Here is a 16,543-nt window from a genome sequence, read left to right as displayed (position 1 = left end):
TTAAGAGTTTGGGCTTACTCTCAGGTAAATCTAAGAGGAGAGAGGTTAGGCATTGTAGGCAGTAGCACAGTATAATAACCCATTAGAGGCGTGTCTCTTCCGGTAATAGGACAAGAGACAGAACTGGGAGAAATTTTATAGGCCCTGGAACGGGGAGTCCGGCAGGCACAGAAGAAGCGCTGTCTTTTTAAGATCCTTCTGGGCTGGCACTGTACACCGACACGGCTTCAGGTTGAAGAGTTGCTCCCTTACTCTGCCTGCTGGCGCTGCGACAACGTGTCCTGTGATATTGTTTATATCTTACTGAACTGTTCTGCCATTCGTCCCTGGGGTCTACACTATGGGAATCTTTGGATTTGCCCTCGCCACTTCCAGACCCCCTAATTCTCCTCCATGACTTATCGGATCTTTGCGAGCTGACCCGCTATGCCCGTCGTTTAGTCGCCACTGCACTGACAGCTGCCAAGATCTGTATTCTGTGACACTGGGGTTCTCCACAATTGCTGTTGCATGAGGAATGGCTTGCGGAGATGTACAAAACTGTGTCTTACGAAAGGTCATTTACAATTTAATGGACTAAGCAGACATTTTTATTTTCACATTGTCCCCCTTTCTTCAAGACCCCCTCTGATTTGCATTGATTCTTCCTAATCCCTATCATTGCACCCCCAAACCACATTACTATACTTGGGGTTCACCTGACTGGCATTCTCATCCATTCTTTGTAGTTTCATCTTCCTCCCTTCTTTTCTTTATTTGCCTATTTTTCTAGCTTATTTTCTTACCCCTATTTCTTCTCTCCCTTTCTTATTTATTAGGATTGTTTGTTATTGGTGCATGTATCGCAATTAACATTTATCTCAATATGGGTCCATGCTGGACTTGCATGCCACTGTGTTTGCTGTTATTTTTAAGTTCTTGGTTCATGCCAATAAAAAAAATTGCTGCAAAAAAATGGCTCTGAAGAACATTTGACAGGAGTGACTACTTTCAGCAGTCTGTTTGATACCTGCTACTACAAGTACAGGAGGCTGTGCAGCTTTTGAGTTTGACAGCAGATCAAGAAGCCTGTAATAGGAGGCTGCCCAGGTAGGCCAAGCTGTGCATTAAGCTTCAGAGAGCCTAAGCTGTCCAGTAGGAGAGATGGGAGAGATCCAGAGAAGCCACAACCTCCTGCTTGTGTGAAAAGAGAGAGAATTTGAGATACTACGCTCTTTTGCTTGTGAGGTATGAGAAACACAGTTAAAGCTGTGCCCTATATGCAGTATGACCATGGGGAGGCCAGAACATCAGGGAAGCAATCAGGCTTTGCAACAACATCACATGTTTCACCACATGACATGACAGCGTAGTCTTGTAGAGCTCTAAATGCTGGTTTGTCGCATTAAGGTTAATAATTTGAGGGCTCAAAAGATATTGTTTAAATTCTTTAGATCTAGCAGAGTGTATGCCTCTAGTTTGCAAGGGTCTCATTCTGAGTGTTGGGATGGGAATGTCCCCTACCCGGTATACGGGCATGTTCACCCAGCCTCTGTGCCCGACTGCATATGTTTTTGGTATCCGATTTTTATTTTGGCTCTTGCGTCACACAAATCTAATTGTGAGCGTAGGGGCTTGGGCCTATTCCTGACTAAGCAAACTCCTGCCTGTGACTTGGAGGGGTGCACCAAGCATTCCTACCTACGGACAGAGGATTACTGTCCTGGGGATATAACTTTAAAGCAGTGGGAGCAGAATATTGTGTATTTTTTAATTTTAGCATTTTAGATTCACAGTTTCACCCGGCCTTTTGATCTGTGTCAGTGAGAGTGTGGCCTACTGGGATGTCACCTGAAGTCTGTACTTTCTCCAGGGGGAGCTGAGGGTCTACCTATTGCCTGTTTGGTGAGAGATAGGAGTCTGCCTGGTCCTGCAGGATGTGAGACTGCCCAGGAGAAGAAGCCAAGCATGTCCATGGTTGGAGGGACACATATAGAAAGCCGACTATCTGAGAAGGAAGCCAGGAGCTAGCCATGCTGTAATGAGTCCCCAGGTCTTTCAGAAGATTCCTGGTGGCAACATGTAAAAACAAAAACAACAGTTGATGGACAGAATGCAGAACAATGTCATACATTCACCCCAGTACAGAGATTTGGGCCTAAATCCATCATTTTTTTGCTCACCATGCCGTTCCGGTTTGAACCCAGCCATATGCAAATCAGTCTTGACCCTGTGCCTCATGGGAACAGTCCAGCCCGAACTTCCAAGCCAGGTCCTCCCTGGACTGGAAACAAGCATCCTAGGACCGGTTTCGGGGTTTCACCCCTCTTCAGCCAGGATAGCTTGATTCCAGTGGCATGGAGAGCATGGGACCCACATCTGGGGATACCCTTCCCACTCAGGGTGTCAAATGCAAAAACAACAGTTGATGGACAGAATGCAGAACAATGTCATAGATTCACCCCAGTACAAGTGACTGGGGGTGAGTGTTTGATTTGCTCAAACGCTCCGTCCATCATCCCCTTTGGTATCACTTTGTTCGCCCTAAGTTGGCAGGGTATGCCTAGACGTGGGTTCCTTGCTCACTTTGCCACTGGATTCAAGATAGCCTGGCTGATGAGGGTTATGAACCCGAAACCGGTCCCAGGAAGCTTATTTCAGGTCCAGGGAAGACATGGCTTGGCAGTTCGGGCTGGACTGTTCCCATGAGGCACAGGGTCAGACTGATTTGCATATGGCCATGTCTGAACTGGGGTGGTGGAGTGAGCTAAAGAGTGATGATGGATTAAACCCAAATCAGTTAACTGGGGGGGGGGGAGGGGAGTGTTTAATTTGCTCAAACGCTCCGTCCAACATCCCCTTTGGTATCACCCTGGCAACATGTAAAAGCCCAACTTGAACAAACCCGCCCAGTTGGGGCGACAGCTGCCTTGCTGATTGTGTCGGCTGAAGCAGCTGTAGTAATTGTGTAGGCGCAGTTGAGGTTACAACTGCCTCTGAATATTTCAGCCTTATGGGGGATCGCTAGTGAGCCAGGCAGCAAGATTGCCGCCACTCTTTGAGGCTCTGCAGGCTGGACGGGCCATTTGTCATAAATCCAGCAGTCTAGACAGACATCTTACCCCCAAACCGAGGGGGATTGCTACTGAACTGCGGAGACACAAGCTGACCATGGCCTGGCCAGGTCAGAACTTGCGTAACGGTGAAAAGGCGAGCGTGGCCGGCATCGACGGCAAGATGGCGGCCTCGTAAATCCCCGCTAGTGCGCTGCTGAGCCAGAGTGGCGAAGAGCTGGTTGCAGACTCACGGTGCGACCGCTTCTGATCCTTCTCTCCCCCTGAGCCACTGGCGGTTCACCTGAATATCAGTGAGGAAAGGTGTGGCAGCTGATGGAGGCGGAGGCCGTGTACATGAAGAGCTAGGTGAGCAAGCTGGAGGTGAGCCGGAAAGTGATGTGGCCTGCGGAGACTGAGTGGCAGAGAGAAGCGGCGCTACCTCCCTGGGCTGGGGCGCATGCATCTGTGTGGCCCTGTCGATCCGGCACGGCCCGGGAGCTCGCTTTGGTGCCTGTGAGGAGGTTAGCAAAGGCAAGGCCGCGGTTCCGAGGAAGCAGGTCCTGGGACGCTGCAGCACTGAAAGGGACAACGTGGCCTCTGCTCCATGGAACTGACTACAAGACTGCCTGCAGGGGTGTGGAAATTTTACAAAAATCTACTTGGCCAATGGACAAAATGTTACACAAATCTACTCGTCCTGGGAAAATATCTGCTTGCCCCACCTATTCCATAAATCAGTGAGGTGGGTCTGCACGGAGAGAACCTGCACGGGAATCAGTGCAATATACTGTGGAAAGTATACTTCAAATGCAAGTCCAATTGTGCAGTGCATGGTCATACACCCTTAAATTCAACTGTTGTACGGGCTGGATGTACAGCATGTGTGCAGATGTGTCATCGTGCACTGCACTCAATTAGTAACCAGGGCATGTGACAAATTTTCAAATTTAGAGAAATAGAGTGCAGGCTGGTAATTGACTACATTTCTTGGAGCGTATTTGGCATAGAATGTGCTGGAATATGAACCTGTAGGGCAAAAGGGTGTTCTCAGTCCTAGGGCCAACTCATAGCTGTCCATTTTCAAATCATGCTCTGATAAATGTGTGGATGGGAATAACCACTTCTTTGCAGAGTTTATGAACTGTTCATGGGGCAGCAAAAATCACATAGCAGAGGTGTTTAGTTCACTGAAGCAGTATCCACAAGTACGAATACACAAGAGAAAGTAATGGGCAGTTATATCAATCTCTGCTTTTACACTCCTGGGCAGGTGTGGTGTGATTATATTTTTGTGCACTCACTGCTACATCTCCACATTCTTCAACCACACAAAGAGCACATGCAACACTGGCAGTAGCAGTACAGGGTTCTCTTGTGCACAGTACTGGTTAGTAATGGCACCAGAAGAGTAAGCTTCCCTAACATGAAGGAGTGTAGATCCGCAATAGATGTGCAAGTTTGTCTCACTGAGATTTGTAAAGTACTCGGTTTTTTCTTTAAAATCCAAGTTCTCTGCCACTGTCTCTCTCTTTCCAGTGTCCCCAGCTCCCCACTGCCCACCGAAATGTGTGCGTTATCTTCTGGGAAATCCTATAATTCTGTTGCAGGAAGCTGATATACGAGCATTGGGAAGCCTGGTGAAAGAAACGGTTTTAACGTTGCAGCAAATTGTGCAATCCGTTTCTTTATTTCAGAAGCTGAGCATTAAGAGGGTCCAAGGGATGATACTAACTTGGATATTTGAAAATGGGCACATGCATAAAGAAGTCACAAAGACGGGCACATAGGAAAACGCCCATTGGCAAATCATGTAGGGAAAGAAAAACAAACCTTTATGTCTACATAGGACGAATATTCACACAGGCAGAAGAGCCACTTTTCCTTAGATCTGGTATGGGCTCGTTTTTACTGCTGACGTAACTGTGCAACAAAAATGCATCACTACAGCGGCTGCATAAAATTCTGAGGTTGGAACATGATTTATATAATTTATACAAATTTATATTTTGATAATTTCTGCTTTATATTGAGCGCGCTTCTGCAAGTTTTGCCATTTAATATCGTTGCAAATAAAATATGGTCCCCCACTGGTGACAGCTCCCGTGTGATTAATATATACAGAGCCACTCTAATTATGAGATTCTACAGCTGAGGAGTTTTCCACATAATGTGCCATATAATTCAACACATGCTGCCTAAACTGCATATTTTAACAACAAAAAATGTTGATACTAGTTCAAACAGATCAAGTTACTAAAAAGGGGGTAACATGTCCTGCCACAGTGAAAAGCCCATCAGAAGTAGTGACTGGTCTCTTTTACATTGCTATTGCTGTATTTGGGTCTTAATCTTAAAGTAATGAGGCAAAACATTTATACAGTGTTAAGGTGTACAGATGTCAAAATAATGAAGTAATACTATCAACGAAAATTTGCTGCATTATGCTACATAATTCTCATTTTTTGTGGCCACATAATTTAGTCAACCCTGCTGCGTATTTTAGACCTTCCCTGCCGCATAAATTAGGCCTTCCCTACTGCTTCATTACAATGGCTTTGCTAATTTAGCACAAACTGCTAGAGAACTGTGCATGGTGAGGGCTGTTTACAGTAGGTACAGGAGACGAGAAATGCAACCAAATAAAAGTACAGGCTAACAGAAATGAGCCCTAAATGTGGAGAAAACCCCGTTTTTTTGACAGGATTGCGCCTATAAAAATTGACACGGCGTGAGGCATTTCCTCTGCAGCACTGGCAAGATTGAAAGATAAAGTGTGGGCACTAATTAAGCTAGAAGCCGTGGAGCCGAGGGGGAGGTAACGGAATAAGGAAAAAACAAAAAAGACTATGGGGGAGGGTATTGGTAAAGGAGATCTAATCTTGGGCAAAAATGTGGACAGTGCAATGTTTCAGACGCCAAGAGAGGCCCACATCTCAGTTAACAGTGAGAAATACGCTGCACACATAGCATTGCCTAGATTACGAAGATACTTTCTGCCTTCTCAGGCGTTTCCTTTATTCGACTTTAGCTTGATTTGTTTAACAGCAGGAAAACAATACAATTTAAAAAAAAATTCTATTAACAGCGCACGCAATAATCTTTCAAGGCTTCATTTTCTGTAAGCCTGCCAGGTGTTTAAAGTATTAGCGTTTGCTCCGTGCCCCCAAATGCGACCTCGTCCATAGAAGCAGAGACAAAGTAAAGGTCAATGTCTCTCTATTGTAAACTTGCTTTCATCGTGTTTTCACGCTATACTGGTTCTATTGCTAGATTGCAAAAGGAGAGGTTCCCGCCTTATTGTAAATTGTTAACATGCCACACATTTAACCTTGCCCCCACGCTCACTGAATCCAGACCACTGCATGCAGAATCACAGTTAATATTATGTTCTTAAAGCTCGGACCGCTGCAAAACCCATTATCAGACAGACTCACCTGCTGGGGAGGCATACAGTGAGACGCCGACTTGTTGCTCCTGACTCCAGGAAGTGTGCAGCAGCGCACCAAAGATCAGTGACCTGCCTTGGACGGATCCCACGGGACAGGGCGATCGAGCCACGCAGCAATCCACGGCAGAGAGACCACTCGGCCCACAGCGCTGTGACCTGTCTCAGGGCCTGCCCTTGCATGTTCGGCAGCTGGGTTCCTAGAGCAGGTGGGCTGCACCAGTGACGGAATCCGCGCCTGAACACTGACGTTTAGCGCAAGACTCCCCCGCCAATCACTGGCTAGATAGAGTCCAGTCATGTGCTTACAGCCAGTCAATGGCCTCCAAAAGCTTTCTGACTGCATTTGTAATTGGCTGTGAGCCCCGGAGTGCCCACAGCTCAAATATCTTTAGTGATTTAATGTCTACTTGTCCGTCGGGCGAAATAGACTATAAATCTTCTTGCCCATTATAAAAATCTACTTGCGTCGGGCGATACGATTTCCCCACCCCTGTGCCTGGAAGAGGCTAACACGCACACCGGCGGTGAGTGTACCCAGGCACACCAACCTAAACCCTGTAGGTGAAAGGCACAGCGGGGGGAACCGGCGGATGAGTGCACTCGATTCCCCTCCTGCAGAGACTTTAGCGTGAAGTGGTGCGGCCTGGTGTGGCGAGACCTCTGCTCCGTCCCTGAACTGACGTGGGGATACAGCGGTTTCCATGTGAGGCTCAGCCCTCTTCCCCCAGGAAATACTATACAAATATTGGCGGACTGAAAAGGCCTGGATGATATTGCCCGGTGGAACCGAAACTTCAGCCAGAAGGGATGCTTGTCGGACCCGCATAGAGGGCATCGTGGGTTATCCCCCACACGCATGAACAGTGCCTAAGAGGAGCATGGTGGGTTGCCCTGCCACCCAGCTGTGAATCATTTGCCTGGGAGGGCCCAACAGGATGCTGACGAGATCAAGGCAGCGGGAAGAGTGCCCCACGGCACATACTAACGCGGGTGGCATCAGGCAAGCTCAGTGAACTGCCACCGAAGGCGGCAGAACTTAAACCGGGAGGCTCCTGGCTAGGAACATTGGTAGAGGAGGGTGTCTACTGCCCCGTGCCTGGCTGCGTCACTCTCCCCGTGGTTGGCGCTGTAGGGGATGGGTGCAGAGTGTAAGTGGTGCCGCGGAGCCCCCCCCCCCCCCCCCCCCCCCATTGCAAGACCTGGTACCTACCCGTGGAAAGCTTAAGAAACCTCGACTGCTGACTCAGTGCAATGCACCCCTGGGAGCATTTAGGAGCATCTGGGAACATGGGGAAATATGGATGCCCGGCAAACAAAGCGGTCCTTTGAGCAGCGCAGGCCCTCCCCGGGGCGGTGCTCTCTCAGAGGAAGAACAGTTGGAGGTATACACGGACGCCACATCCATACAAGAACCGAACATCGGTAATCTGTTCAAAGACCTCAAACAGTCACTTAAGGCCATTGACTTAACAATGTATTCCATGTCTTACAGACTGGACAGGCTGAAAGAGAAGGTACCTGGTCATGATGAACGCATCCCCCCCCTTACGCTCCCCGAGGCCTCAACGAGAAGGATAATCGGCCACCTGCTGAGTTACAGGGACCGGGACACTTTGCTGTGCAGGGCCAGAGATCAGATGGAAACCACATACCAGGGCAATGCTGTATCGTTCTATCCGGACTTTACCCTGACTGTACAGGCTTTCTCTTTTTCTTCCTTCCCTTTCTCTCCATTCCCCCCCCCCCCCCCCCCCCCCCCCCCCCCCGGCCTCCCTCTGCCACACATCAGTAGGTGCTGAAGCTACTGGCAGGCAAATCCTCGCACCTAAATGTATGAGCGCACACACTGAAAAGTTGACTTCCTTGAAAGCAGCGACATCGAATGTTCGGGCCTGAATGAATGCAGAAAAGTGAGACTGGTTGCGGCATATCTTCATCGGCATGGGGTTGATATATGCTTTTTGCAAGAACTGCATTTGACGGGGGCCAGTTGCGTGCGCCTGCAAGCAGGGTGGATGGGCGAGAATTTAATTGCATGCTACTCCATTATGCGAGGGGGACGCGATTATCCTCCGGATAGGGCTACCCTAGCGCACACGTACCGCGCTATGCGACCCACAAGGGAGATGCGTAATACTAGCAGGGGTGCTGAGGGCACCCCCCTCCATCAGGTTGGTCTCGGTGTACAGGCCCAATGTGGATCACCCAGATTTCTATGGTGAGGTGTGACGACTGGTTGAAAGGCTCGGCCCAGGTGCGGTTTTATAGGGAGAAGACTTCAATGTAATATTGGACCTTGACAAGGACCGATCTGGGGATTCCCGTCAGTCCCACCCGTGGACAGTGGCACGGTTACAGACTATTATGACAGATCACGGCTTGGTGGATATATGGCACCACCGCAACGGGCACAAAGAGGAGGGCACGTGTGTGTCGTCGACGGGATCCTCCAGGTCCAGAATAGATTTTTGGCTGACCACGAAGGATGTGGTGTCATGGGTTACCAAAACTACCCATCTCGCTCGAACCCTATCTGACCACGCCCCGCCATTACTCTAGTTCGCACTTCCGGGCACTCCGTGTAGAGAATTTAGCTGGAGACTCCCACCGGGAGCTCTGCGAGACCAAGTGTTCCGAGACTCGATTCGCTCAGCAATTGTGGAATTCTGTGCATTGAATGAAGGCACAGTGGAATCCCCTTCCATACTGTGTGAAGCATTCAAGTCTGTGATCCGGGGTGACTGTATAGCTAAGCAGGCGGGGGTACTGAGGTCCCTGCGAGGGGACCTTAGGCGCCTTGAGGCAGTAATACGAGAGCTTGAACAGGAATATTTCGCCACTAGCCAATCCGGGATCCTGGGGAATATTAGAGGTACAATTGTTGAATTTGAAGAGACAGCTCAAAGGGAAACACAATATCTAGGGAAGGATGCTCATGCCAGAAGGTATGGAGAGGGAGACCGTGCCTTAAAAACATTGGCTGGTCTCCTTAAAAAACCATGGGCCAACGACTACATCCGCGAGCTGCGCATAACCGATAATGACATGAAATTATACTGTAACTGCTCAAAAGCCTAGTTCGGATTCTACTGGCTTTATCCGACTCAATTTATGGTGCATACTGCGCCTGAACATGACCACGTGGCCCCGACACGCTACACATGGCCCCCTATAGACCAGGCCGCGCTTGGAGATAAACACAGTTGGATGTACGAATTGGGCGTTTGGCAAGAGCTGAGACGCAGGGCGCAGATGGAGGCGATGTACGGTCCCCTCTGTGCCACTGCTGAGACACCCAGCACTACCATTTTCAGAGGACACTGGAGTATGCCAGAGACTAAGGAAGCTCCGATTACACACTATGGGAAACGCATTTTCCGATGGGGCATTCATATCGCTGGACAGGGCACTTGCTGGGGAAAACCCAGGCCAACTTGACAGAATTACATATTACCAGCTTCGTGCAGCGCTGTGGGATCGCTTTGCTTCGTTCCCGATTGCACCCCCAACGTTCCAGGTTCTAGAAGACTTTACAGGCAACCCGTCACAGTGTACACTCATTACCCGGTTGTACTCGAGCATAACAACACCTGTCAGCATACCTCCGGAGAGACATGAGTGGGAGGAAATATTGGGAATCCCCATAGAGGAAGATAAATGAACATACTGCTGCACGCAGACCAGGGAATTGTCCCCCAATTATAGGTTGAGGCTAATCCTCTTAAAGTTAATTCATAGATTATACAGAGCCCCCGTATGGTTACACAAAACTGGCCTGAGTGATGACGTGAGCTGCATGAGGTGCCGGGCCCAAGAGGCGACGTTCTTACACCTGGCCTGGTCTTGCCCCGAGATTGCGCAATACCGGGGAACCATATTGAAGGCGTTGGAAGAGATGTTGGAATGTAAGGTTGAGCGCTCCCCCCCCCCCCCCCCTGATAGCATTGCATGGACATGTGCGTGCAGTGCCGGTGACAGTCAGGAAACTAGCGGGTATGCTTCTCCTGTTGGCTAGGTGGAGAATAGCGATGTGTTGGGGCCGCCGCAGAAGTCGGTGCGATATTGAATGGCTCGAAGATGCATCGTACTGCCAAGACCAGTTGTCTGTACACTGGGAATTGATGCCTGTACAGGCCTGACAGCAAGATATATGGGAACCGCTGCAGAGTTACCTTCATTCTCACCCCCTGGACTAAAATGGGACCTCCGCGCTAGGCTATACAGCTAAAAGTGGTTCCGTTGGGTAAGTACCACGGGGTACTGGTTCACAACCCGATTATTTCTCTCACAATCAATAGTGATTTTGTACTAGACTTTTATAAATGTACCACACCTCAGTAAGTTTTTATCAAAAATATATATATTTACTATTGATTCTCTATTTTTCTCGCCAATTGTATAAACAATTTTATATACACAGATAATACCAATGGGGCCCGTCTGACAAAGAAAACACAATAACAAATACACAGACAATTCAATGGGTGACTATGGTGACATATAGTGCAAATGGGTGCCCTTTTAAATTCAAACAATAAACAAGACAATAACATAAATTCACAAGATTAAATCTATTAACTCCTCCGAGCCCGGAAGGAGTTCAATAAACCAGCTTTTCAAACTTTAGCTGTGTACCCCTCTGGATGTGCTTGTAGGCCTTCAGGTGGTAGTGGGTTAAAAAGTATTCAGTCCTTAGATATCGTCATGTATTGATGCCGAAGCCCATCAGTGCTTGCTTCCCAAACCTCCTTAAATACTGTATTATTGAGTGTCTCTTACCAACCCCGCACTAGGCTAGGCAGGAGGTGCGGAGGAGAGGGACCCACTTTCACTTGGGTGTTGCGATTACATGAAGCTTACAAACCTGCTAACTCTGGAGGCCAAAGACTGCCCCCGTCTACCCCTTTCTTTTGTTGTTCTTCTCTTCCTGTTATTAACTCTGTTTCTCCCACCCCACCCCCGGACTCTGTGAGCGGGGAGATTTATTGTACAATGGTACTTGGACACCAGCATAACTTCATGGATAACGTTTGTAATTCACTGCACATCCTGATTGCTTGAATGGTCCTTGATAAGTTGTCCCAATGTAATGCACTTCTTAATACTGTACTGTGTTAATGTTGGTATTCAATAAAAAGAAGAAGAAAAGGCAGCCTTATTGGGGTACAACAGCCATGGTGATCGTGTCGGCCCGTTTCTGCTTCAGTGTCTGCCAAGGTGGGACTGCATAGATCTCCGCAACGGGACAGCGCATACAGTGGGCATGAACAGATTGTGCATTTGACTTGACAGCCAGAATCTGCACCTGAGCCGGACTCATGCTTCTTCTATAATTACTAGGGTGGACAAGCTCATCAAGGGTCACCTGGGTGGGAAATAGCATGAAGGGGATTGGCTAGTGAAGCGCCACATGGGACAATCATTGTGCTGCATACTGGGCTGAATTGTGTATTATTTAATACTGTTGTAATATTAAACAATACTTGAATTTATTTTACTAACGCTCAGCTGGACATTGGAGATATTGAGTCTGGTGGTAGATTGAGTTGTTAGCCCTTTTAAAACTATTGATTTAAGGGAATCTCTCTGTTCTCGCTGTTACCCCATCTTTCCCATTGTACCCGAAGACTCCCTTCCTGTATCGAGGAATATGTTGTGCTGATGATAAGATCTTACATCTACGTGCTACTGTTCACAGGCCTAGGTCTCTTATCAGGGTCAGCTCTCCCTTCTTGGCAGCAGCCATACCCGTTTACTTGCGGCTGGTCATACAGCATGTGGACTCATTAGCTCAGAGTCTGGGACCTTGACCTGCCTTTCGTTTGCTGATCGGGCCTTATCAGTTAGTCTTGTGCCAGGGACAGAATCAGAACTTCTGTTTATGAAGCTGTTCAGGCAAGAATAGCTTCCTAGAGCTTGACCCGTGTGCTCTGTTATGGTCCCTCATTTGAGGCAGCTTGGACATTGCACAAGTTTCTTGTGCTCTCAAACTGGGGCAGATCACCCCCACCAAAGTCCTACTGGAATACTCGGGTTAGTTTTTCACACAACCTGTTGGTGAACACTGTAGAGTGGTTTATTTGTGCAACAGTTTAGAAAAATCTGCCATGTTAAGTGTCTTGGAATAAGGCACAGTGATGTATGGTTGTTGACGCAGAATGTAGTTTATCACAATGCAAATGAGCCAAGTGTGTGAAGTAAGGTGGCACAGAGCAGACACGATCAGTGTAATTTAGTAAGTTCTATAGTTAAGTTCAGTGCATTCTGAGTTTGAAATTTTCTGACCGCTCTGTGGTTCTAGAAAGGTTTGGAATTTTATTCTATTCTTTTCTTTTTGAAGTTTGGAGTAAACTGATTTCTTAATTGATAAAAATGTAATCTGCGTTCCTGTTTAGGGAGATTTTTTAAAAGAAACTAAATAAATAAAACATTTACATTTTAAAGTATTTATTTGTGCAGCCCATGCTTCTTTGTACCCGAAATTGACATTGTTGGAAATATGTATTATTCAACTTTAAAGCCCTTATTTCGACCTAGCAACAAATTTGGAGCTCTCTTGTGGCAGGTCACTGTAAATATCTCAACTGGACATATTACTTGGAAGGTGAGGAGATACTGGGGAGATATTAGTGTGTATCAGTTGCACCCTATTCTGTTGAAGTTTTGCTCAATAAAGGGGAGCAAATCTGACCAAGTATGCTGGTTAGCGGGCTGGTTGATTCACCGCACACCTGCTGACAGACCCCCATGCCTTATGTTGTTGAGCGATCACTCTAGCTTCTCAAGAGAAGGGGTTCACTCCTATTCACAGTCCTTTTTCCTTTTAATGTAGCCCCCCTCCCCAACACCTTTTGCTCATAGTCCAGCTGTCCTTTCTTTTTTAACCAAAGTGCCATCCACTCTGACAGGCTGCTATTTATTTTGAGAGGGCTCCATCCTATGTACATTGGTCTCTCCTTTTCATCGATTGTCCTGGCACTCAGTTTCAAGGCGGTGGAGTTTTGAACTTATGCTCTCATAACCCCCACTTGAACCCTTATCAAAAAACGTTCTTCTGTTTGTAGACTGACAAAGCACTTAAAAGAACCCCTGCTTCCTATATCCCAATGCACTTGAGGTTAGGGAACTCTCTTGCTCACAGACCACCCTTCTTACTTTATAATGCTTCTGGGTAATATTTACAAGCTGGAAATTAATTTCTGTAACTTTCACCTTTCATTTTAGCTGATCAGGGAAACCTTTAACCACCACAATCAGCTAGCCCAAAAGGCCCGAAAGGAGGCCCAGGAGCAGCAGGAGGCACAGCAGCGTGAGAAGGCAGCACAGCGGGAAAAAGCAGCGCAGCGGGAAAAGGCCGAGAGAGCTGCCAAACAGGCGGCTGACGTGAAGCGAGAAGAAGGCGAGCCCAAAATCCGAGAGCTGACTGATGAGGAGGCAGAGCAGTTGCAACTGGAGATAGATCAGGTGATGTGTGTTTGGCACTGGCTCTCACTTTTTTCTTTAAGTGTCAGTGGTGTAGTTGTGACCTTATTTAGAAGGAGGTTCCTATAGTAGAATCACCAGCAAGGAGGTGAGGTCTTGGTGTGCCCTTCTGTTGGGGAAGGGCTAGAAACTGCACAAGGAGGCCCTACTAATGCGAAAAGAATTATAAGAGAGAAAAGAAGAATACATGCTGTTTCATGTTAGTGACTTTCAATGAGTTGATAGCACTTTGATTCAAAGCACCAAATAAAAATACACAAGGGAAGGATGCTGCATGACAGAAGTATACAACCCGAGAAAGTGAACGACCATTAAAGAGAGAGTAAGAAGGGACTATGTTATGTTTGGGGCTTATTTAGAGCATGTGACATCCTAAAGCCATTTCAAACTGCCAAGGCTAAAAGGAAAGGTTTAAAAATGGAACTGTGCTGTGTTTGTAATGTATACACCACTGTGTGCCATGCAGTGTAGTTTTTGTTTTCTTCAGGTCGAGCAATCGAGACCGCTTGCATATATTTTTAGTATATACTTTTCGTGTGTGGGCTTAAAGCCATGCCCCTGCTTTTCGTTGTCCTTTAAAACACCTTGCTTGCTAGTGGTCAATCCTTTCTCTTTGTCCCTCCTTTTGGTCTTTCGTTTACTCTCATGGAGAAGGAACCAAGTACTGTAGCTTTACTCTTTGGTTGTTTATCTTTTGTTTGGGGGGCTATTTTAAAAAACAAATGTTTCCTACTTGTGTTACTGTTTGCTTGTATTAAGCTTTGGCACCCTAGCTGCTTGTATTAATGCAGCACTCTTCCCTTCCACCTCCAGCACGTTGCACGCTTTACGACTACTGCGCCTTAACTTTCAGCATGGCATGCTCCGACCAGACTTTGGTACCAGAGCATGCTTTAACCCTCTACACCCTTATACAGAGCCATCTAGAGCACACAGCAACCGTCGCCAACTCAGTCTCTTGTCTTATCACAGACTGTACAAGTATGACTGCCACTTGTTCGGTAGTCTAGGGCTGTGTTCACACGATGGTTACGATATCCTGAAAACCCTACTCCTCTGGTGCACAGAAATGCTCAACTTCCTATGAACACACGGCACTCATATCAAGCAGGGTTCTTTAAGTTGCAGGAATTCCTCCCCTCCCTAAATATTCACATCTAGGCTTCCTTCCCACTGCATGTTTTAGAAGTCCCCTTAAGTAAAAGGGCAGTTCACTCAAGCACACTTTTACACAGAAGATATTTCTCTTAGTCACCCATCTTTTCACAAACTGACACACACTGACTCTAATTCTCTCACACATTCTCTCAGACAAGCTCTCACACACAGATCATTCTCACACACACGTTCTAAATCTCTGTCGCTCATGACCGCAGGTTCAGAACCACATCCCTGCGAGTGCAGATCCCCACTAGCCCTCGCCTAAACCGCGTTGCCAGTTCCGCTGCACGTTTGGTGACCGCACAGGTTGCCCCATCCTGACTGACTTCTTGTGCCTCTCTGCATCCGCTGTTTCCTCGCAGCCAACAGGCTCTTATCTGGTTATCAGTGCCGCTTTACAGCTTTTCTTTCATCAACCACTTCTAAAACTCCCAAATCACTTGTTGCTACTTTGCTGCCTTTGCGGCAGTTGAAGCACGCACAATCTAAGAAGGTTTTTCCTAATCAATTATTGGCGGCACAGCATCCAGGATAATGTGTTGCATGGCTAAACACACTTATAAGGTCCCAAAGACGGGAGCAACTGGCCAGTGCTTTAAATGGAAAAATAAGTCCAGGTACTCGCCAAAAAGAGCTGTGGGCTGGAGTTTAGGGCGGTACTAAGGCAGAACAAGGGATGGGGTTAGGTTTTTGACCTTGCTATGGTTGTATGCAAGAAAGCTGCATGCATTGTTAGAATGTCGGATGTATCTGTCCATTAGTTATCCCACTAGAAACCATATATGTGGCACTTACCAATAAGTTACCGTTGTTAGCAAACTTAAAATAAGAAAATATTGAGGTTCTGCATATATGCCTTGTTTGCAGGCAGGTCCTTGCTACAGGGTCATAACTCACTGAGATATATTACAAGGATGTTAACTTTTGACCTGCAGATGACACAAGGCTCTATGCAACAAAAACTGTAATCATCTGAGCTATCTACATAAAAAACAAATCCGTGATTTGCATTTTGCATGCTGTGCTTTCCAACAGACACACTGATCCTCTATGCAATTTCTATGGTGAGTTGAACTTTTGATTATAATGTAACAGATCTTTCTAGCAAGTGCATTAACCACCAAAGTTATCCCCTTTATTGCTACTTCTGATGTCCCGAGCTTGCTTACTTAAGAGAAGGGCCTCCGTTTCCAGTTTCTCATGATTAGTGAATGCGCAGATGCAAAAAGCGAGCAATTCATCAAGCGCGCTTTTCATTGTTGCCACCAGTGGGTGTTTCTGTAAAACGTGGAAACCAGAGTTGCTTTCCAAGAGACATACTTTGTATAACTTTAGTGAGTGCATATTCTCTCTCTCACTGCCACTGGATGAGAAATGCTGACACAGAGACACTGGCGATATTGCTGTTGGTGGCTCA

At 47.1% G+C, this 16,543-nt stretch overlaps 1 protein-coding gene across 1 annotated transcript in view; it reads left to right on the top strand.

Annotated features, from left to right (window-relative positions):
- NUDC (nuclear distribution C, dynein complex regulator) overlaps nucleotides 1-16,543 on the top strand; it is a 94,833-nt gene that overhangs the window by 32,534 nt on the left and 45,756 nt on the right. The window contains exon 3 of the mRNA XM_085647711.1: nucleotides 13,708-13,947. Within this exon, the coding sequence (XP_085503837.1) occupies nucleotides 13,708-13,947 (240 nt within the window). The remainder of the gene's footprint in view (nucleotides 1-13,707; nucleotides 13,948-16,543) is intronic.

Source organism: Triturus cristatus, chromosome 3_2 (genome assembly GCF_964204655.1).
Source record: "Triturus cristatus chromosome 3_2, aTriCri1.1, whole genome shotgun sequence".
NCBI classification, from domain to species: domain Eukaryota; kingdom Metazoa; phylum Chordata; class Amphibia; order Caudata; family Salamandridae; genus Triturus; species Triturus cristatus.
The sequence above is the reverse complement of the archived record's forward strand: the minus strand, read 5'-3'. Positions and strand labels throughout refer to the sequence as shown.